General features: G+C 36.6%; 3 protein-coding genes and 1 non-coding gene across 6 annotated transcripts; 3 read left to right on the top strand and 1 right to left on the bottom strand.

Moving 5' to 3' along the window:
* The first annotated feature begins 90 nt into the window (after positions 1-90).
* On the top strand, positions 91-1,091 carry Def2 (defensin 2). The gene is made up of 2 exons (XM_034330955.2): positions 91-271; positions 725-1,091. The coding sequence occupies exons 1-2, from the start codon at positions 175-177 to the stop codon at positions 943-945; spliced, it is 318 nt and encodes a 105-aa protein (XP_034186846.2). The 5' UTR covers positions 91-174; the 3' UTR covers positions 946-1,091.
* A 3,816-nt stretch (positions 1,092-4,907) lies between these two features.
* Positions 4,908-4,979, bottom strand: TRNAM-CAU (transfer RNA methionine (anticodon CAU)). Its single transcript has one exon. It is a non-coding gene; the product is annotated as a tRNA-Met (tRNA).
* Positions 4,980-14,777: 9,798 nt separating this feature from the next.
* On the top strand, positions 14,778-16,158 carry LOC117607348 (uncharacterized). Of its 2 annotated transcripts, XM_034330952.2 has the most exons (3): positions 14,778-14,917; positions 15,415-15,581; positions 15,720-16,158. In XM_034330952.2, exons 1-3 carry the CDS (start codon positions 14,851-14,853, stop codon positions 15,987-15,989), a joined length of 504 nt encoding a protein of 167 aa, XP_034186843.1. In that variant the 5' UTR covers positions 14,778-14,850; the 3' UTR covers positions 15,990-16,158. The 2 variants fall into 2 exon arrangements, with proteins under 2 accessions (XP_034186843.1, XP_034186842.1); XM_034330951.2 differs by lacking the exon at positions 14,778-14,917 and having other exon boundaries at positions 15,342-15,581; positions 15,720-16,070.
* A 1,089-nt stretch (positions 16,159-17,247) lies between these two features.
* Positions 17,248-23,818, top strand: LOC117607337 (A disintegrin and metalloproteinase with thrombospondin motifs 3). Of its 2 annotated transcripts, XM_076692063.1 has the most exons (16): positions 18,157-18,287; positions 18,370-18,485; positions 18,559-18,804; positions 18,974-19,098; positions 19,161-19,253; positions 19,353-19,588; positions 19,914-20,066; positions 20,135-20,254; positions 20,824-20,956; positions 21,020-21,186; positions 21,258-21,561; positions 21,969-22,101; positions 22,280-22,545; positions 22,629-22,894; positions 22,970-23,225; positions 23,294-23,811. In XM_076692063.1, exons 2-16 carry the CDS (start codon positions 18,413-18,415, stop codon positions 23,546-23,548), a joined length of 2,826 nt encoding a protein of 941 aa, XP_076548178.1. In that variant the 5' UTR covers positions 18,157-18,287; positions 18,370-18,412; the 3' UTR covers positions 23,549-23,811. The 2 variants fall into 2 exon arrangements, with proteins under 2 accessions (XP_034186806.2, XP_076548178.1); XM_034330915.2 differs by having other exon boundaries at positions 17,248-18,485; positions 23,294-23,818.
* The last annotated feature ends 74 nt before the right edge of the window (positions 23,819-23,892 follow it).

Here is a 23,892-nt window from a genome sequence, read left to right on the forward strand (position 1 = left end):
ACAAGGAAAAAGGATGGAGACCGAGGAAGAATGGTCTATTTCAAGATTTGATGCAGTATATAAAGGACCATCTTCGTTCCGTGAGTATCATTCAGGAATCACACTGAAGGAATTGCAGAAGTAGGAAGAAATTCGCTCTCTCAAGTTCACGATACAATTTCTGTTGTAAGAAACATGAAACTCACGGTTGTTTGTATTTTGGCTACCATTGCCTGCGTTTACGGTGCAAGTGTCCCGGAAGCAGTTTATGATGGACCAGTTTATGAATTAAGTAAGTAACATGTATGTATATTTATAATTTAAAAAATGAACAATTGCTAATTAACTTTAATGAAAAAACAAAAATATTGAAAAAAAAAAATTATGCACCGAAGGAGATTTGAACTCGAGCCCTCAGATTAGTAGGCTTGTTCTAATATAAGCTAGGATTACAATGGAATTCTTCTTATTAGATTTGATGACATAAAATTATTATAAAAAAACACTTCAGGTACACTAATTTAAAGTTTAAAATTTTACAAAATTGCCTACATAAATCCTTCGTTTGTATTTATAATTTGGAATAAGTAATTGCTAGTTAAAGTAATTTTTATTTTGGGAGGTGTTTACCACCTTAATTGCCATGCTGACAATTGGTTATTTCCATGTATCTAGTTTCTAAGAGACTAAAAACTACAAATCTAAAAAAATTTCTTTTTCCCTAAACGCTTAAATATTTTTATAGAACCAATCGAGGACGGATCAGGCGGTGTTGAGCCCAGACAAGTGGAATCGTCAGATGAATCCACAGATTTGACACCCCTTCGACAACGGCGTGTAACTTGCGACGTTCTATCATGGCAATCTCAATGGTTCACCGTAAATCACTCTGCTTGCGCCATCAAGTGCTTAGCTCAACGTCGTAGGGGTGGTTCTTGTCGAGGTGGCGTTTGCGTGTGTCGCTAATTAAATCTATAATTTCATTGAATCTCTCGCATGGATACGTTTGTCTCATTCGATTAATTCTCTATTTTAATACATTTCAATACATTTTACTGCATAATTTGCATAATTGAATTATAATAAATCATTGACACAATTGATTAAATGGCTACATTATTTTATGAAATTCCCACGAATATTTTTGAATTTAAGACCCTTAAAACAATACAATTCACATTTATTTATTTACAAGATAAGTACAATTCAACTTTTTCGAACTCCAGCTACTTGTTTTTTTATCCAACTCGACAGCAAAAATTTTAAAATAAATTGCACAATCAATAATTTGCACGCGTTCCCATATCCTCTTATTTGCGATTCCAATACGAGTGTTCCTAGTTCCGTATGCGAACGTGTGTTTACTATCCATGTTCCGATAGATATTGAATGTCAAAGTTCGATAGATATTGAATGTCAAAGTTTGGTACCACTTTTATCCATGGTATCAAGTTTTTCAAAAGAAACTCCTCTCTGATATCGTTAATATTGATCCTTCCATTTAATCTTCTTCTTTTTGTTTATTCTAAATTCTGTACTTTTCTTCCTTTGCAAACAAATAATATCTACGATTGTACATTCGCGATCAAATCAGCTTTCCCTGGGGAAAATGGCGATGCCCCGGCTTACCATCCTTCCCGTACGCAGTCCCGCGGAGAATGACGGTCTAGCGAAAGGGGTCCCCTATATATAGGCCTCTGGCGGACCGTCTAACTTACGCGCGAAAATTTGAATTACTTACTTTGCTAAACGAATTTAAATAAAATTATAAATCACATAGCAGAATATTGTCAAGTGTTTCAGCATTTTTTAATGTGTTTTACTTCTAGAGAAATAATTTTCTTTTATTTTGTAACTTCTACCTTACGATTTACTGTATTTCATGAACGCTGTGACTTTGAAGTTGAAACGCAAAACCTTGCTTCTACATCGTCGTTAATCTACAAGGCCAGCAGAGCAAAGGCTGCATTTCATCGAATACAGGAATGCTTGACGTATATCCAATGGCATGCAGAAACTTGCGCACCTTCGAAATACACTGCTTTGATATTAAACTTTGAACCCACAATTCATGCAAAAGGTTATTAAAAATATGATCAAAGACTTTTTGGTACATTTCTGAATTTCAAATTATTCACTCTGATTGTATGTAAAAATCGATAAAAATGAAAGAAAATAAATTTAAATATTTGAAGCTTAAATTTAGTCTTATTTGAATACAATTTTTTTCGATATTTTAAGGAGATATCAAAGGTACATTTCAGGTTAATAAATGACCCCAATTGAGACGTGACACGTAGTTAATTATATTTTTAGCTTCATTAATATTGAACACGTTTAATGTCGATCGCAAGGATTTTATATCGGAATATGTGAAGCATTGAATAAGTAAATGAGAATTACAGTGAAATGGAAGTGACGTTTACTCTCCGTTCGTTTTACGTTGTCGCCAAGTTAAATTGAAATTCATGTATTTACAGAACGTAATATCCTTCTCTGAGTGATGCTGCTAAACTGGTCAACAGAGATAGAGTGCATCAGAATTTTTAATCATAAACGACGAAATTAAAAAAAATAAAATAAAAAAATAGCGTTTTTATACTGGAATTACACGTAATGTAATCAAATTTTAATATTAATATTATTTAAAAAAAACTCCTTTACACCTCTCCGTATCACTGTAATTATCCTAACAGTTTGAAACAGGAAATCGAAGCGTTAGATTAAAATATTAATTTTCAATGTTCTCGATAATCTCTGTTATAGCACACCGTACGAGACACGGCGAGTATAATCAACGCGCCAATCAACGTGTTAATACATCGATGATCGTATATTCTATGAAATCAATAGCCCTCGTAATTTCATTTTTATTACACCTTAAGTTTGAAATCAAGGTGTTCCAAGTGTCACCCTGTGACACTTTTATGTCATTAAATCATCTTCGAACTTAATATACCTTAAAATAGCTCACTGTTTGCTTTAATTAATAATCAATCGTTCTGTATCGAGAATATTAATGAAGCGTTTATACCGTTATTTTTCTTAAGCTCCAATCTTTAATTCGATACAATATAAGTGTAATTTTGCAATACTTTTAAGTCATCATTCCAATTCCCAAGATTTGCAACAACTTAGAACTTCTTCCGAGAATTTTCGCACAAGTAATTCTGAAATGTGAAATTTAGTCATAAAGAAGGCACGATTTAGCCGTGCTCAGTGTTCGAATCAATCGACCGCACTCGAATGCGATTCCCTGAAAGATATCGAGTGATATCCAATAAAGCAAAGACCTGGTGAGTGCAGCTTTAGATAGTCTATCGATCGTGCTTCGCGACCACGGTTCTACTCTTCAAGGCATAAAGCTAAAGCGTTCACCAAGTTGCTGGCTGTTTTGTATATATATTTTTTTTTTTCACGTATACATGTGAAAGTTAGCCACGCGATTTCACCAGCGGTACAACCCTTTGTACGCGTTTTACGTCATACTTGTTGTTTGGTATCATATGAAAAGGAACCTGGTAACACGTCACACGTCGTCGATAAAAGTTTGGGAACTTTGTAGAAAACAAATAAGGATGTGACCCATTTTGAAAGGAACGGGAAAAGTTCCTTTATTTTAAGGGTTCGCGTAACAGTGTTTGAAACTTGCCAAATTAACCCCAGAGGCTTGGTCCTTATCCACGCTAAACCGAGTAAATTTTAACTGCTTCTGGATTCTACTACAATTGAATAATCATCGTTTGCAAATTTCTAGATTGTGTTTGAAATTTAGTTAGAAGTAGCATTTATGAACGTGTTTAGTCTTCGAAGAAAAGAAACGAAAGGTCAATTGCCAATTGATAGAATCCTTTTCTTTTAACCGATTTCGAACGAAGTAACATCGCGGACGTTCCATCACGTTGCAGAACTTATTTGGATATCGACGAAATGAAGATGCGTTTCAGTGAATAAATCCAATTAACCGAGCGAACAGGATACGGACAAAACCAATAGGAAGCTGAGTCCATTCTCGAATTCTTCCAATAATTGGACAATAATACTGATCGGGACAAAGATTGTTCCTTGTTGGTTGAACGATAATCGATACTTCCACTTTTATTAGCTGGCTACATGCGAAATAACGTTTTGCGAACAATCGCTATCAGTTTCAACACGTTCTCTCCAAGGGCAGTAGATCTACCCTCTGTAATATTATCTAAACATTCAAATTTTCAAATTACCAAAATTCTAAAGTACTACAATTCTAGAAATATTATTATAATATCGGAATATGGGGGATGAATTCCTGTGAAAATTCAAGCGTCACTCAAACATGGCTGGCACGATAATCAACGCGTTAAATTATTTTCAATTAACGGAACGGAATTTCTATAGATTAGGTGCTAAGGGAAATTAATTGCTTCGAATAACGAGGAATTTTCGCCAAGACAAAGAAGAGAAAAAAATTACACGACTCGTGTGATGATCGATTTTGTCGAGGGAGAAACGAAAGAGAGACCTTGCATGCTTCGATAGAGACGAAGAAGAAGAACACTGTCAAAGAACGAGATATGATGAACAGCGAGGGTTTAACACGCTGGAATGGCTTGCTAATGGAAATCGATTTGTGAAGTTCTTTCGCGAAACGACTGCTATGTTGGCTGAAAAGATTTTTATTCGGATTGAATAGTATTTCGCTTCATTTAACAGATAGCTGGTATAGACGTTCAAGAAGATCTTAGAATTATTCAAACATGATAATTTTATAGCACGATGGCGATGGCAAATATTATGGGGTAAGATTATTTTCGTTTCCACCAACCCCTAATATTAATCATTTTGATATCAATTTGTAATATCATTAATCATTTTATGCAAATTAATATTTCATTAAAAATGTATCGTTAAAACGTTACTTCAGTAATAAAAAACACTTTTTCATCCCTTAGCAGAGCGTGGTTTCGATCCACGGACCTCTGGGTTATGGGCCCAGCACGCTTCCACTGCGCCACTCTGCTGTTCTGTAAAATGTTATTAATCTAATATAAAAGTACAGCGGGGGATGATTATCTATTGTATTCTTATTTCTTCATTAATTATTATTAAATTACAGTGTATAGGGAACGGTTAACGATCATGTAAATCTTAACCGTAATGAGGGCAACGTGTGATTAACGAGCAAGGTTGTGGTAATTTCTAGCCTTTAACTTTGTTACCTGTACACTGGCTTTTATTTGAGCTTATAACACCTGTTTCATCTAATACAATAATTAAGTACAAACTGTTAACTAAGCTTTCGTGTAATTCGCTAATAACCATTATTCGTATAATGTAATTATGATAAATGATCGAAGAATATTCTATTTAAATAACGAATGGCGGACTGATAATAAAATATTGATTCCAAAATACCAGGAAACCAGACTAAAACAATCTCAGTAAGTATTAAATCACGAAACCAGTAACGTCAAATATTTCACGGTCGATTAGGAACACAAACATTCCGGATTCCATGGTAAATTTATTATCATAGAAAACACGTACGGAATCGAAGATTCGCGTCGAACGATCGTAAGATACGAGCGACGAAGAGGTCAGGAATAATCCAAGAACATTAGGGGTTGCGGAGGAAGATCGAACGATAACACGATAAATTTCGTTGTTGAATTTAGCACAGTTTTCCCACGTGTCTGTTACCTTCCTTAAACAATCTTGACTTTGCCTTTTACGTTTTCGTCTGTTACTTTCGAAATTTGTAAAACAATTCTATCAGGTATAGAAAAGACTCGTGCATTATGATGAGAAATTGATATCTTAGAAAAGTTTCTCTTTATACTTCACTCTTAGAATATCATCCTTTGCAATGGAACAGGAGATTCTTGTCTTTGTCATCGATTGAAATTGCTCGAGAAACGTCGATGCGTGCAACGCACCCGGATACGTGTTCCAAGGAAACTTTATCGTTGTTTCTTAGAGTCCCATTTCCGATTCGCAGGATCTCGTTACCGTTCTTGTCGAGCACGGTTCAATCCTTGGAACATAAAGAAAGGAGGAAGAGGGAATTGCCTTTTGATTCACCTTCCTTTAGACACATCGGGTGAATTAAAAGATCTAAAGCGAAAGCCGTACCCACCTTACGAAGAATTATTTTTATAAAATCAAACAAATAATCGTATCAACCGTAATGCTAATTATTGAATGATCCAATGGTTCAATTAAGATAGACTGCGAGTTTCAATTACAATTAAACGAGGATTCTGTTAGATTTGAGTTATGCAATCTCGTTTACACTAAAGAACACATGTTTGTTGGGTCCACGAGACGTGGAATTCCAGGGCAGTCTCTAATTATAATTAATTACAACTACCTTTCAAGCGAAATTTCAGCATAAATTCAACCAGGAGATACTGATGCCCGTCAACGAACAATTTAAAGATAAAATATTAAATGTTTCTCCGAAGTGATAGGAGGCTGGTTATAAAATAAAGAATCCTTTGTTCACGAAAATAAAATAGAATTATTAGGTTTTGTGCTCCCTTTACTCGAGTAACGAATTAATGGGTTAATGAATATAGATATACGTAGGAGCCACATGCGGTAGAACAATTATATCGGTTAATTTAGACGTGCATTCGGAATTCGTGGTATTTAATACGTTTAGTATAGCCACTAATGGTATTTCTGTGATAAATGTATAAATGGAACAAGGATATTTGATAACAGGGATCATCAGCATTATCAAGATAATATGAATTATCAGATAATCTTAGTCAATTTAATGACAAAGTATCTGAAAATGGCACTTATGGTACATCGATTTAAAGGTCAAAGTGTGAAGAAAATTACTATATCAAAGATTCGTCGATATTCTTAACATAGAATAGAGAATTCCTTGTTAAAAGGTACAATTTACTTTGTAGGTTTCGAAGTCGGTCATGTTTGTTGCAATCGACATCCGGCCATTTTGTATTACGAGTATCGATGGGGCATTTATGTAGTCATATTCAGTAAACCTTAAGCTTTGAATTGATGTATCGTAAGTATTATTTTGCGATACTTTTATGTCATGAAATCGGGTCAGACATGTTATATGTATAGATGGTTAAAAAGGAACGAGTTTGTTCTTTATGAAAATGATGGTTTTCAAAGAACAATTATCCACAGTTTTATCTTACAATTTTTAAAATATATCACAATAGTCTTTCCATCGCAAAAAAGTCACTCCCACCGACCAAATGCCTCGGGCTGTAACTTTAAAACCAGTGTACCCTTTTACCGACTGAAAATTCCACAAAGATTCATACGAATCTCTCCTCTTATTTTCAAACAGTATTATTTCAACTAAAAATGAATTACTTTAATACACTTGAAATCTTGTATCATAATTCATGAGCTGGAGTTTGTAAAATTGTTGGAAATTTTGTGTTTTGAAAATCGTTGGAGATGCTGGGGGCGGTTCTTAACTGCATACCATTGCAAATATACGTGCGATGCGAAGTATTTCAATAATAGTTCCAAGAGTAGAAAACGTTTCAGCTATGCACTATTACCGTACAAAGGGGTTAGACAAACTGCCTGTCCGATAGTTGAGAAATAACCCATTTTATCGTATGTCTGACTAAATATTGACTATTTCTACTGTGGCGGTGGACGCCTCAACCCTTTCACTGCTACTGGCGCTTATAAGCACTCAAGAAATTTACCTGCCCTATTATTAAAATTCGAGCACTCGAATACCCGAAAATTTGGGCACCCAAGCTTCGAATTGAAGATGGTCCCCGAAAAAAAATTCCCGACCCAATTTTTTGGATACCCACCCACTCCTAATAATTCTTAATAAAAAGTAAATTACAAGAAAGATTAGCACTCATTAAAAATTACAACTAGACAACATGAAGCACGGTAAAAATGAAAAATTACCGTTTTTTTGTACTAGATAGTGTCAGACATGGAGGGTAAATGACGTCAAAAGGATGTAAAAACTTGAACAACTGTACTGGACGAGTAAGAAAACAAGAGGTACATTCTCTTTTCACCTTAGCAACAAATAATATACAGAAAAGAGGTAGAAATTATGCAAAGTACCATTAAAGTACCAATTAGAAATTTGTAACATTAAATAATGTATTTTAATTGATTCAAAGTATCATTTTTATTTTTATTTTAAATACTACTTTACTAAGGGGTTCTCACATCTCTACCCTTATTGTCTGCTGTAACATCGTATTACACTTGGTAGGCTAGTGTTGTGGCCCTTTATGGTCAAAGCACTTCAGATACCGGTCAAGTGAGTCCATACGACCTATTTGTAATACAATAACTAAGCTCGATATTAATTCAAGCCTTTTGATCTCAATTCATTAGCTGTGATCGATAATAATAATCAGTTGTTTACGATGCTATTTCATGCATTCTAATGGCTCTTATATAAAATTTAATGATCGTTTTCTGCCTATTTTCTCTTTATTGTTATTCAACCTTCCATCAGAAATCTATATTGATTTATTAATCCTGTACCGCTGGGCAGGGGCTGGGCACTTGCCCGGGGCAATCCATTTTTATTATATCTTTTTTTAAAGATTAATTAACAAAAGGATTACCCTTTTAAAATAAGAATTGAATTCTTTTCCATTTTCACGCTTAAAATATTAAAAAAAGAAGAAAATTGATCAAATGAAATCGTTTGATCTATCAATCAAAACGGGATTAAATGTACTTGTTTCTTGATTATCAATTAACATAATTTAGTCGTTCAATTAGATGAACGTAAATGAATTAAGAGGTGAAATTAAATTAATGCGTGGGATCGACACATCGATCGTCCTAATGGAATGAAAAAGTTTAATTTCCAATATTTTTCCGGCGAATAAGAAGAAAGTTCTAAAGAGAGTAGACAATGTCTGATAAATTGAAGAACTTTCGTAATTCAAACTTTTCGTAAATCGTTACAACTTTTACCAGCGAGGTACAGTTATTATTTCAGCCGAGATAAGGAACTCAAAAACACATTAAACACGATTTCACGGAGACTCGTTAATGCTGAAGTTACTAAGAAAACTTCGTTTACATTTAGAAATGGCTGTATCAAATTAACTTCTGTAGTTAAAGAAACAGTCAGACTTAACAAAAATTAAAACTAACACTCCAAAATTAAATAAAATTTCATATTTTAAAATAAAAGGAAAATTTTGAGTCGGTCCCTGTGCACCGTAACGCTTATGCACCAGCAAGGGCGCACGCGATATCGCGTGATCGGATATTTAACGTCCGCTATCTAATAAGTTAAACTAATAACTCGTAAAATTAAAAAAAAAAGAATTAATCGTTCCTGATTTTGTTTTTTCGCTCTCACCTCGAACACTTCAATTGGAACACCTACACCGTCATATAACTGCTTGAACGATATTTCTTTTTGAAATATTTTTTTCATATGTTTCAACAGCGGATATCCAATAAAAAAATAAATAGCGATCAATCATGGTAGGTACATGTACAAATATGACTATCGAGTACACGAAAAGCATGAAAACGTACGTTTACATACATGGTAACTCTAAAACAGACGGTTTAAAAAGAATAAAAAATTGTTAGGTTTTTATATTTGATAATTATCTACCCTGTCAGTTATAGTATTTATATTATTAACGAGGACTGTATTGATTAAATAAAATGATCTACATTAATTATCCTTATTTATTAGGAATACACTAATTTATATTTTCTAAATTATAAAACGAGGTTGTTTCATTTTTCAAATTAATTTCTGAACGAAACGCACGGCCATTAAAATTGTCTACTATGTTAAATACAAAATCATTTAAATTAATTATTGTAATAGAAAGATTCATAAAGCGTTGTCATTATAATTTATTATATGAACATATAAACCACTCCTGTCATTCTTTATTCGTGCCCAATTCGGCGGGATATTCAAAATCCCTAATAACGCTCGGGCTTATGGTCCAAGGAAAGATCACGCCACGAAAACGTCGACTTAATATTCTATTTCATTCTCTATTATAATTGTATATAAAAATCAAGGCTCACCAAGAAATGACGAGTAACAGGCGAGAAGAACAGCAGCTGGGTCTTTTCTCAAAGACAGCAGCAATATTCGTGATTAAACAGGAAGTATCCACTATGAAACAACAGTCACAAGCCGTGTTCGCAGATTGTTCTACTACTACGTGCAATAATTTCCGCGATTCGTTTCTCGGACTACGTGTACAGATACATTTCTTCGCATGTGTTTATTGTCACGCGCACGTACGAAGATTAGAGAGATGTTTTACGATCACGAAGGAAATGTCACCGAAGTTAAAAAAACATTCCAGGATAATTAATTCGAAAGGTACAGAGAAACGAACCCAACACGTCGGCAAGCGAAGCGGTACTGCGAGGCTCGCGACGACCCGGCACCCCCCACCACCATCGACCCAGAGCGCAACGACCAATCAGAGACACGGATTCTCAGCCGTTTAAACTACTTCCGTTGGAACCACGGGCGACCGATGTCAGTATCGCGAAGGGGTGGAAAGGACTGACGCCACTTTTGGCGGTCTCACGTGTTGCTTCGCTGTAAACACCGATGATGGGAATTTCATCGAATTACGCAAAATGTGCCGACAATTTTCCAGCCCCTGATGTGCGGAAAATTGACGATTAAATACATTGTCGTGTCGTTAAATATTTATGTTTCAGCCGTCGATTATTATAACAGAATATGCGTTCATTTTTCTATACTTTTTTGCATTAAACTACGTTAATTATTATCGATCAACCCATCCAAATAAAATATCATAAACAAAATTATTTTATTCACGTCTGCATATTAATTTCGATAATTTAATACGGCGAAATGATTAAAGTGCTTGCTCGCGCACTTCGCTTACGAATGATCGATAATTTGAATAAAATTCACCGTCTGAAGGACCTTCCCCTGTCATTGCCATTGGGGATGCTTCTCGTGGACCCCATTTCATGGATATATCGCGAGAGAGAGAAAAAAAAAAAGAGGATTTGGGTGGCGGCACGACATTTCAGTGATGGATATCCAGTGTGACACAGGCAACGCAAAACGACGATATTATTCACAGAATATAGAGGGTGTTTGAAAAAAAAAAAAAATTCTGAATTTTAAGGCTGATTCTTGACTGAGGAACGTCATAGAGGAAAGGTTAAACCAAGAGCATAACTTGCTCGCTTCTGAAACAATGGATTATCTGTCCTCTCCGTTTATACACATCCTTTATAACACAGGATTATTATGACGCCTCTCCAGACAATTGTTGTCTACATATCCTGTGTAAATAGTCACACAGAGCTTCCACAAAGTTTCTACAATAAGAATAACTCATGCGCCGGTGAAATAACCGAAACACAATGAAACCCTAAAATGTCGTGTTACAACAACAAACTGATTCAGTTGTAATCGTAAAATTATTATTTCTATAATAAGAATAACTCGCGTCGGTGAAATAACCGAAACACAATGAAACCCTAAAATGTCGTGTTACAACAACAAACTGATTCAGTTGTAATCGCAAAATTATTATTTCTACAATAAGAATAACTCACGTGTTGGTGAAATAACCGAAACACATTGATACCCTAAAATGTCGTATTACAACAACAAACTGATTCAGTTGTAATCGTAAAATTATTATTTCTACAATAAGAATAACTCACGCGTCGGTGAAATAACCGAAACACAATGAAACCCTAAAATGTCGTGTTACAACAACAAACTGATTCAGTTGTAATCGTAAAATTATTATAGCTTCGAAAATATTCACAATATTATTATAATTAAAATACATAATTTTAATAAAGTAAAACACTTGTTCATTTAACGAAGGGAAATTTATCGTCACACTAGTTCAAAGTAAGAGTAGGATTTATACAAGATAAAACCTTCTTTAAAAGTACTTTAATCCTCGTAATCTCAGATATATTACACGAGTCGAGATAGTTTTAACGAAGAATCTCATGATCTCTTGCCATGGGAAGGATGTTATGAACAAAGTTGTCTAGTCAAATGACTTTACTTTCGTCAAAGGATTACACTTTTCAATTTCTTGCATAATAAACGCAATGTTCGTGTAACAGTTCAAAGAATTATACTCCACCTCCGTAAAGAAAGTAGACTGTTAAATGAAAAAATTTATTCAAATTGTGTATCCTTTAATTTTATCGATGAAGAATATTACTCTTATTTTTCTGGTAATCACCGAAGATCGATTTTTCACGCGCAAACAGTAACCATGCTACTTAAACCATAATTGATTCTATCTCCAAAGAGATTAAGTGGCATTGGATTATCGCTCGGGTTCTTATCCTGATAGTGAAATACGATAAAACCTCGATCCTTCGAGCATTAATTACGTTCCAAGATTTCTTTCTCCCTTATTGTACCAGCTAATTCCCTTTCTCCTACGAAATCAATGTTCAGTAATTAACAGTACGACTCCCATGTCACCCATATATGACGCTTCGATATCCACAGGAATCAATATTACCAGAAATTGAAATATTTTTAGAAAATAGAAGGTACCTCCCAAGATTCTCTCAATTAATTATATTTATTTCAAAGAAAAATCATCGCGACGAGATAATTTTCACCGTTCCGAATTAACACGGTTTTAATGATTTAACTAAAGCAAATAATCAGAGAGCGGAAGCTATGATAATAACGGTGCCGGTTCCTGAAACAATTTCAGCGAACGATTAAGTGAAATTGCAAATTGATATTCACGTTTTCAAGAAGTGAAATCATCAGCACAATGCTGGGAAAGTTGAAGACTTAGTTGAAGAACATACTGAGAACGTTCAAGGGAGAGCAATAACACTTGTCCCTTGTAGACCTGAAATCGATTGCTCTGCGGCTATTCACCCCTATGAAACATGCAACTGCAGCAGACTGTTATGAAATAAGCAAAAGGAGAACTTCTGATTTCAATTGAAAATCATTTCTCCGTTCCTTCTGGTACAGAACGGGTCAGAATACCGGAAGAACGATTGATTCGTTATAATTTCAACCTTCCGGTGGTTGCTGGAACGACCGTGATCGAATTAATCTTCCCCAAGAAAACTGACAATGCCACGGGTTTTCGTCTTTAATCATAAATGAGAAACGTATCTTGTCCGCGTAAAACAATTTCACCGGACAATTATTTTATTTTATTTATCCGATTTCTTCGAAACGTACGAGCAAACTGGCTTTCGTATCATCAGAAGTAGGTACGGTTCCAAGGCGAAGCTCTTCCCGTCGGCTATGCTATTAAGTTCCTTCGTAGTATTCCTGGTGAGATCACCAATTTATTTTCTCCTCCTGACAAGAAGGTCGGAACAGACGTTTCACGGGAAACGCTTCTCCTTTTTTCCCATCTCGTTTCCCGAATCATCCTAAATGAACTCCAGAGGTTAGAGAAGTTCGTTTGTCAAACCGGTGACAAATTTACGGCTTAATTTACTTACACTGACCGAGTAAACAGTGTTTCAACTCAACAGGTACAGTGTTTGGATCGCGCAATTGGAAATGATCCAACGCTGCTCTCTTCCACCCGGGTTTCGGTGCCAAATTTTTCATCAATCGAACATATTGCTCGTCTGTTGATCGGAACGTTTGATCCGATGCGTTGGATTGGAAACAGAACGAAAATTGCAGATTTAGCTTTCGGGGCGTTTGATGGTAGCTACAAAATTGAAATTGCTGGCAGGAGTGTAAACTGATGAAAAATATTAAAGGGAAGATAAACTTTTCATTAAAATAATATTATCTCATTGGGAATGATAAATTCATACAACGGAGAGATAAATTACGAAACATCCTATTCAATCGGTTCCATTGATGATACATGAAATACCCTCCTACAAAAATATATTAAAATCCACATAATACAACGTAAATCGCATACGAATCGTTTCAATTCAATGAATGAAACGTGGAAATGGAACGACAAACTGAATCATTTACAAGAGAGATAGTTAAAGTGCCCACATCCGGGTGGCGTCATATGACGACACGCTCAACATAGCAGAGTACGGTACCGAGCATCGGGAGATCAATCGACGCCGCTTCTGAATACTTTAACCCTTTCGTTTCTAAAGACGACTATAGTCACCGAACGTCGAACTTCGAACTATAGTTATGATCTCTTCTCCTATACTAAGGGTAGGGGATGTTATATCGTAGTCGCAACAAACTTATCCCTCGATTCTCTTCCGGTTCCCAAGGGTCTAAGTTAACTCTAAATTGCCGGACAAATAGGTCCGTCAAAATGGATTTTTGAAACTAAGAAGTGGGAGGGTAAGGAATTAGTATTTGTATACATTTTATAATTCTATTAAAAAGTAACATATGTTTTAAAAAAAAATTATTTAAATCTTCGTATAAAAATAAGTCAAATTGACTCGCTCCGGCAATCCAGGGTTAACGATCATTCCCTCGATCGTTTCTAGATCGATCACAGTTATCGGTATGGACAAAACGCTGGTGGGTCAGAAATTGCATTCGGCATAAGTAGGATTTAACTGGTGGCGAATCATCGATTCCGCGACGCTGAACTTTCTGTTTCCTGGAAGTGACGCGGATGCGCAGAAAGTTTGACGTCAAACTCCGTTCCCGCTAAAGGGACAGGACCTTTCGACCGCCATGGATATTGATTTTTCCACGGGTTTCGAGGTTTCTAGAGCAGACGACGGTCTGGCGCAGACTCCGCTATCTGCAACATGGCGGTTTATCACGGCAACGTTATCCAACATCTTCCCGTGTCGCGTTTCTCTCTGTTCACCAGACCATCAACTGGTATTTACGACGATGCTGTCGGGATTCGGGAAAGCTAAAGGTGACGATTAATTCTCCAAGTCGGAAGAGTGATCTTGGTGAACATGACCGGCGACACATGTGCCATTGTCACGTGCTTCCTGTTCCTCGCGAGTATCACGCTCGCCAATGGTAAGCTGCCGTTTTCCATTCTTCTTTCATTCAAGTATATATTTTAGGAAAATTCTACTCACTTTCTTTGATCATTTTTTTCGAATGAACATCACACAACTGGTAAATATATTGTTGGTAATCGAAATTAATTAAGTAATATGATTCGTTTTCTTTCTTCTCAGTATACAGTAATATTCTGAATGAAATATCCTTATGATGTTGCTTTAGTTCTTAGGAAATTTGAAGAAATTATATTTCATTGATGTGTAGTAGTGGTAAAAATACCTGTTGAAAACTTATCCTAGGTCCTTTAATGATTCTTGTGTATGTCTACTTGATTTTTAATCTAGAATTCTGATGTTTTTACCGGCTTCTTTGGAAAATTTTAAATCAAGTCTTGATCGAGGTACTTTATCAATAATATCGAATTCGATCACCAGCAATGTCAGAATTGAAAAATACAAAGGAATTCGTATTTTTAAATTTCATTGAGAAAATTTCAATGCAATTATCAGGGCAGCTATTATCAACGGAACATCGGACTCATGCAGCTGCGGAACGAGTGAACGATCTATGGTGTTATCAGTGCGACACGATGGAAGATGGGGAGAGATGTTCCAATCTGACCGGAAATTACACCGCTTTCGAGCACAAGTGCACTGGTGACAAAAGGACCTGCATGGTAAAATCATTCAACGATTAAAATTTTTCTTGATAAATTAACCCTTCTATTGCCATAAAAACAGTCGAATCACGAATAATTAAATAAAGCAATCGAAGAATCACACTTAGCGAAAGCGACACGATTTCCTTTTCGTAGGTGAAACGATTTTCATACACCACCAGTACTGAAGATTCTACTTCAAGTCCTCAAACTTGGTCGATGGAAAGGAACTGTACCAGCAAATGCGAACCTGGTTGCATAGTGATCGGCGAACGGACAAAACTGTCCGCTTGCACTACTTGTTGCGAACAATCGTTCTGTAACGTCGGTACTGGCGCGAGCAATGATTTAACAATGAAAGGTATAGATCTATTTCTAGCTCTTATATTGCAGATCACTTTAACAATCATCATGTATCCCTCGTGATATTGTAAATAAACTATCTACCTTGTAAATAATTCAGTTTCTCTTTCGATTTCGAAATTTCATTCATCGAATTCCAACGCTTTTCCATTCATATGTAATTTATCCTTTGTACTTGCATCTCGTTGTAACGTATAAATTGTAACATATCTATAAGTAAGAGAACGTTTCGTGTATTATCTATGGAGACGTTAATTTAATTTTGTAAAAATGTGATATTTGTTTTTTGAAAATAAAAATATTACTCCAATCATGTGTCGTTCGATTTATCGAAGGAATATTAATGTCAAACCGGGAATGTATACCACGTATCCAGTTTATATAGGATCAAGTGTATTCGATGTTACGTAGTTTCAACTGTTGATTTACAGCTGTGCTCAATTAACCCGCATATGTAGTTACACAATATTAAATGGAAGCGTTTGCCTTACAGACAAGCATTCTATTTAACAACATTGTGGAAATACGTTTACTTTAATTTCTTTATATTAATAAATTGTACCGACAAATATTAACCCTTGAATTTCACTTCTTAACAATACACACAGAAGCTGCAATCTAGATCCCTCTTTCAAAGTTACATATTCGTAGAAGTCTATAATGGTTCGATAGAACGTCAATTGAATGTCCTCGATCTCACGACCTTATAGTTGTTTTTCACTTCAAAGATATTTCTATGAAAATTGCATAATTTGTACTGAATTGTTTCCTGTAATTAGCAAGCAATTAACCTATGGTTTATTTAACCCTTTAACAGCGGAGCCTGGGTCTCTCTCCATGGTCCGCCATCCGTGGATTAATAATTTTCATCAAACGTCAAGTTTTAAATGACTTTTCCTCGCTTTTATGTCATAAAATCATGTCAGAAAATGTACTTTTGGTAAATGGCCATTTGCTATGCATCTGTCTAACACGATTTCATAGGGAACAAAGTTACTCCATTTACAGTTTACCTCGTCCGATTCCCCTCGTATTTCTTTCATCCGACGAGAAGCTGCTGGATCAGATTTAATTCTCCGTTATCAGATTAATTAGGAGTTCACGGTCAAAGAGAATCGTGGAATTCCAATAGGAAAGAAGAGATCCTCGGCTCTCGTTAACGCCGTACTTACGAACAATGCGTTCGCAAGGCATCCCCGGTGATGCCACATAAAGTTGCCATTATTAGAACTTCAGTGGGCGGCAAGCGTTGGGGCTTTTTCAAGCCACGAGTTCGTGCTTTACTTTTGCTCACAATTGGCCGGTTCACTCGCGTGCTAGCGTGCGTTTCAGTGAGTTTAGTGCTGTGTTTCTTCGTTCTCGCGTGGCAAACACGCTCTAAACCTCTTCGCGTTGTGCCCGCTTTAAACAAACCGTTTCGAATTCGTGACATTTTGCGATATCGACGTGGAAATTGTTCAACAATGTGGGAACGAATGCAAATTTGAACACCAGTTGTGCGAGATTCCCAAATTTTTAAATTCCTAACTTCAAGAATTTCACAACTGCAAAGTTTCAAATTTAGAAATTTTAAAAGTTTTCAAATTCCCAAATTTCAGATATATCGCGCGAACACGTGCGTTTGAAATTCGCGTTCATTGACACGTACAGAGGCGTGCGAAATGTCGCGACAACGCTTATCGCTCGTTCCATTTTTCGCGATTAACTTGCTGCTCCATCGTTAACAAGTTTACCGTCACAGTAAAAACGTTACCATAACTGTTACTTCATTTTCACAACTTAACATCCAACACCCCGATAATTATCATACTCAGAGAAACATGTAACCGCGAGGGATAGAGATCGTATGGTACCCTCAAAGCTACCATGGTAAAGTTCCTTCTAACGAAATGAACCGACGAAATTGAATCGGTCGAATATAGAATTGTGACGGTAGCGATAATTACATTCGAAGGCAAACGAGTATGTTCGTCGAGTTTCGAACATCAGTTCAGAAAATCCCGTTGAAATTTCATTAAAACCGACCAGCGATGACGCAATCGAAACTTCCGAGTTTTCTCTTGACCATGTGGTTGCTCGGCACGATCGCGACTAAATCGAGAATGAGTGATTTTCTGCAAAGTTTGCAAGAATACGAGATCGTCTATCCGAGGATAATCCCTAATGGAAAGTTGAGGAACAGAAGATCCACCGCGGATCACGTAGAGGAGCCTGTCTTTCTCGAGATTAACAACTGGACATTGAGGACCATTTCTAGCGACCGACTGATACTTTCGTCCAATTTCACGGTGGATTGGGTCCACTCGAATAAAATGGATCCAACGAGCCAAGCTGTCCAAGGGAACTGTAATCTTCGACAAGGTAACCTGGAAGGCGATAAGAGTTCGTTAGCAGTGGTGACACTTTGCGAGCAGGATGTGTATGCTCTGATGATGATCGATAGAAAATCGTTTTTCGTCCAACCTTTAAACAACGGACAACATGTTATGTACCGATCGGAACAGACTGGATGGTGGTCCTCTAAGGATGATCCTAATATCGTTTCCTTGAGACGAGGAGGTGATACTTGCATTCATTTAGTGTGAAGTTTTCAATTCGTTCAAAGCAATTAAAATTAGGGATTCGTTTTTAGAAAGATCCGAAGTTAAGGAGAGAAAGAGACGGCACTCTGCGGATCGTTACAACCAAGAGTTTTATAATTTATCTGGAGATGTGTTCGATAATGAATATCCGGAGGCTGAAAGATTGATACTCTATGATGAGAACGATAATGTATCGTCAGAGTATAATGATACGATAATGGAACAGTTGACTGTTGATGCAGATGCTGAAGAGATTGATTACTTTTCCGGGTCAACGTGGCACAGAAGCACGTCGAGTAAATATAATAGGAAATTATAATTTGATATCATTCATTTTTAAACGACAGAGTTTAACATATTTGAAACTGAGTCTCTCTCCATGGTCCGCCGGATAAAACTTAAATCTAATAATTAAATCTATTTAATCTAATCAACTAAAATAGTATTCATTCTTTTTTTTTTAAGAGAAAAAAACTGTTAACAAATCATTACCACCACGGTGGCTAGAACTTGGAATAGCTGCTGATTACTCAGTCACTGATTTTCATGGGGTTCGAGTGCAACAATATATCATGGCACTTTTAAACATTGTAGGTATTATACAAAATTATTCATTAATATTCTTGATTAGAAGGTTACATAACTGTTCAAGGTCAGTGCAATCTATATGGATCCATCTCTCGAGTCTAACATGATTCTAGTGATTGTACGAATGATTTTGTATACCGAGAAAAGAGACGGTAGGGTAAGCAATTCAAAATTCATTTTCCAATCTATCTTTCTTTTCTTACCTACGTGAAACGTTAAAAAAAAGAAATTAATTAAAAATGATTTTTGTTACCAGGTTTGCCGCGGTGATGCCAGAAGGTCTCTCGAAAACGTGAACAGGTGGAACAAAAAAATGTTGTCTTCTACAGACATACGTCACGACGTTGCAGTATGGTTAACGCGTTTAGATATCGGAGGTCCTTCCGGATATGCGCCTGTATCAGGAGTATGCGATCCTGCCAGATCCTGTGCCTTAAATCGGGACGAGGGTTTGACCAGCGCCTTTATTATTGCACACGAAATTGCACATATGTGAGTGTTGCATATTATGTATAGCGTTAACTTGTTAAACATTCAGGGCCGCCCCTGAGATTTCGGGGCTCCAATTATAAAAAAAAAGTAGCTCAAATAAAATTTATAAAATTAAGATTAAAGCTTGTATAACTAATTTAGATTTGCATTTACATCGATTAATATTCAAGTAAACATTCTTGCATTCTTAGATACAAAATCGTCTTATGGGGGCCCCGGACCTTGGGGGGCCCTAGGCAGCCACCTAGTATGCCTAGGGCCGGCCCTGTAAACGTTATTACTTACCTTCATCTCGCTTCAACGATTTACGTATGTGTTCCCGTAGCCTAGGTTTGACGCATGACGGGGATGAGTCTAACGGAAATGCTTGCAAAGAAGAAAGCTCTCAAGGAAGCGTGATGGCACCTATGGTTGCTGCGACGTTTCATCACTTCTACTGGTCGACCTGTTCGAAGAACGAGTTCCATCGAAGGGTGAGGTGAGAAGAAGGGTTTCATTCGTGTGTATACTCTTAGAATTACATACTCTTAAAATAGGTGTTTGCAGACGCAGATCTTGCTTGTCGAATAAACCGAAATACGAAGGCTCTAAGCAGTTGAAAGCTGCGTTTCGTGAAACTGGAACTTTCTCGATGGACGAACAGTGTCGTATTGAATTCGGAGAAGGGTAGGATAATTAGCTTAATATTGTACAAGTTTTATACCTTTTTACACGAGCTGCAAGAAGAATCCGTGAACAGTGAAACTAACAAAACCGGAAATCCTGTTTTTTAAATAAAGTTTCCCGTGGCGTCGCTGAGCGCTTCCACGTTCCGTGAGCACGTGACGCCATCTAGTGTCATGTTCAAAAATAAACTCTTTTTATTTCGCCGATAGGAAGCGCAAAAAATACGTCGCTTTCTAGTTCTCCTTATTAAAACTAGATGACGCCATTTTGCAAAAAAGCGCGCCAATAGAATGCTAAAAGTGTTTATATTATAACAGAGTTAATTTTTTCGGTTTCATTAGTTTCACCGGTCAAGGTAAATTTACATCGATTAATATTCAAGTGAACATTACTCTTCTTGCATTCTTAGACGCAAAATCGTCTTATGGGGGCTCTGGACCTTCGGGGGCCCTAGGCAGCCGCCTAGTCCTAGGCCCAGGGCCGGCGCTATTTTCAAACTTGACTCCTAAATTTAAAAATGGTACATAATTAGCATCTACCACTTACGTTGTTTCCACTTTTTAATTCAGCTACGAATACTGCAAAACTTTCGACGTTACGGAGCCGTGTTCCCGTCTATGGTGTGGCAATAGTAATATTTCTGAAACTTGCAAAACCAAGAAAGGACCGCCATTAGAAGGAACGGTGTGCGGAGTGTCGAAGGTAAATCTAAGAAACAAATAATAGACAATATTTAAATACCACCTTTAAACGCAATCATTTCAGTGGTGCATAAACGGACGATGTCAGTCGAATAGAAGAAACTTGGACTTAGGAATAGTTTTAAATAAACCTAGAGACGGAGGTTGGAGCGCATGGAGCGACTGGGGAAAATGTTCAAGGACATGCGGAATAGGTGTGCAATGTCGAACACGAAAATGTAACAAACCGCTGTTAGTATTTTTCTAGCAATATCCCACGACGAGTATAAATGTATTCTTAAATAAATTTTCATTCTTTCTAGCCCGATCCACGGCGGGAAGTATTGTTCAGGACCCACTGACGATTGCAAACTATGCGACTTACCGAAATGCTTGATACCAGTTGACCTCAGAGCTCAACAATGTTCCAAACTCACCGACACTCTACTTCTTGAAGGAATTTTATCAAAATACAACGTCACTTGGCTACCCTATGAATCCGAGCAAGAGAATTTCAAATGCCGGTTGATTTGTAGAAGCAGAGAAACCGGGGAGATATTTGACACTAGAAGAAATCTAATTGATGGTACACCATGCTCTTACGGGTCGACTGATATATGCATTCAGGTAACAGGAGCGATACTACCGATGGTGCAACACGAATTAATTACTAACTAGTGATTCAAAAGTCGATCAAAGGAAAACAAAACAACCCGAGTTTTAATTTACGAATTCAAAGCTCGCGCGATAGCGTAATTCCGATTTCTCTCATAAACTTAACATGGGTATCGGTTTCTCTGACCATTCCTCCAGGACACCACCGATCTCTGATTTTATTCTATAAATTTTATATAATTTTTATATAATAAATTTATAAATATCAAAAATTATCAATGGTCCAACCACTTATTAATGATCAAAATTGATAATCTAGATTTTCAATTAAAAATTAACAAAAATCCCGATCAGTCGTTTAATAGCGGAGCTTCGTTTGCTTCGTTGCAATTAACGCAGAAATAAATTTTACTTCACAGGGCGAGTGCCATCAGATGGGATGTGACAACGTCTTAGGATCCAAGAAAGTCTTCGACGTATGCGGAGTGTGCGACGGGGACCATTCGAACTGCGAGAGTGTAATGAGCAAGTTTCAGAGGAAACTTCGACGAGGTCAGTCTAGTCGTTCAAAATTCAATTGCTAGAAGTTCTCCTCAAAGTTGGATAGCAGTTCGAAGAACGCTCTTAATTAGATTAAAGGATAAAAATATCAGAGAACTTCGTTCCATTTAAGAAATGAGATTTCGCAACTTTGTTTGATATTCTTAAGATGTTATTGTTATTTTTGCAGAAGTGACACGCCTCGCTATAATACCACGTGAGGCTTATAATCTGTCCTTGAACGTGACGATACTACCTTCTTCGTTTTTCAATCCAAATAACTTAACAATTATAATAGGAGATGGACGAAGAAGGCGGAACATTCAGAAACACTTGACGTTCCGGAAGAAAGATTTAATAATAGCACAGGGTGCTGCTTTTCGAATTCAGAGGCGCGACGATAATACGTATTCTGTACGGGTTGATGGCACTACTTTTGAAGATGTGGTGATTTTGGTAATAATTTAAAAATAGATAAGTTCAATCATCGTATATAAGCGACCTATTTAAGATTTTTTATTGAATTATTCTTCTTACAGCTTGTAACACCGCAAAGCGTAACAGAGCAAACAGCCTCGGTCACAGCCTCTTTAGAATATTTTATAAACCGTGATAAACGGAATTCGAAAAACAGATATAAATGGTTGTTTGGAGGCTGGAGCTTCTGTTCGACGAGTTGTGGCAATGGAACGCGTCACAAGATCATAGTTTGCAAGGATGAGCAAACTGGGAAAATAGTATCGCGAAGAAAGTGCCCGTTAATGACTAAACCGAGTCAAGAAATAGAAAAATGCAACGGTTTCAGGTATAGTTCGGTGCTCTCGATCAACATGTATGGTTCAAAGATTATTTTTCGTTACATACTTTTTACATATTACAGCTGTACCTTTAAATGGCTACCAGGTCCATGGGAGGGGTGTTCAACCACGTGTGGAAGCTATGGCATGCAATTGCGTCAACTTTATTGCGTTCATTCGGACTTTAGCGGGACCGAAGTTAATAAAGATAATGAATTAGAAGTTTACAGAACGATGGTGCAACCATCGGTATGCCAAACCACGTCCATGCCCACGAATACTAGAGAATGCAATAGAATTCCGTGCCCAGGACGTTGGGTTTTTACAGAATGGTCTTCGGTAAAAAAATATTAAGTTTGATATTATAAAAATATTGTACCATTATATAACATTATTTTCCTTTACAGTGTTCGAATAACAATGGAAAAGGCATAAAGTCCCGAATAGCTCGATGCATTCCTCCGGAGAACGAATCGTTTTACACCTGCGATGGACCAACTATTAAAACAGAAATTCGTTCCTGTACAAATCATATAACTAGAGCCATCGAATTTCCATATCGTTGCTGGTCAGAAGAGAGTCGATTCTGTTCTATACCAAGCTTGAAACGGTATTGTAATGTTCCGGCATTCAGAAGAAGATGCTGTCGTACTTGCGACTAATTCGATAGAATTTCTATAAACTTCAGTACTAATTACAATTATTACAAATGTTATTTATTGTGTACATATGTATCTAAAACCAAAGGCAAATGATGGGAGATTTCTCTTCTTACAGTTAGATGTAATGTAGGTATCTTTTGATTAAGGGGAAGGATAAAGAGAAATCTTCTACCATTTGATTCGTGTCTTAGAAAAACCGAGGGAGATCCTATCATAGAACCTCCTCTCCTCATCCCTAAAAGAACGTAGACAAATAAGGCGCGCAATGGAATGCTTCTTCCCTTACACGCTCCCCTGAAGTTAAATTTATAGTATTTAATTTTACTATAGTTGTCAAGCCTGTT

The sequence above is a fragment of the Osmia lignaria genome, chromosome 14 (genome assembly GCF_051020975.1).
Source record: "Osmia lignaria lignaria isolate PbOS001 chromosome 14, iyOsmLign1, whole genome shotgun sequence".
NCBI classification, from domain to species: Eukaryota; Metazoa; Arthropoda; class Insecta; order Hymenoptera; family Megachilidae; genus Osmia; species Osmia lignaria.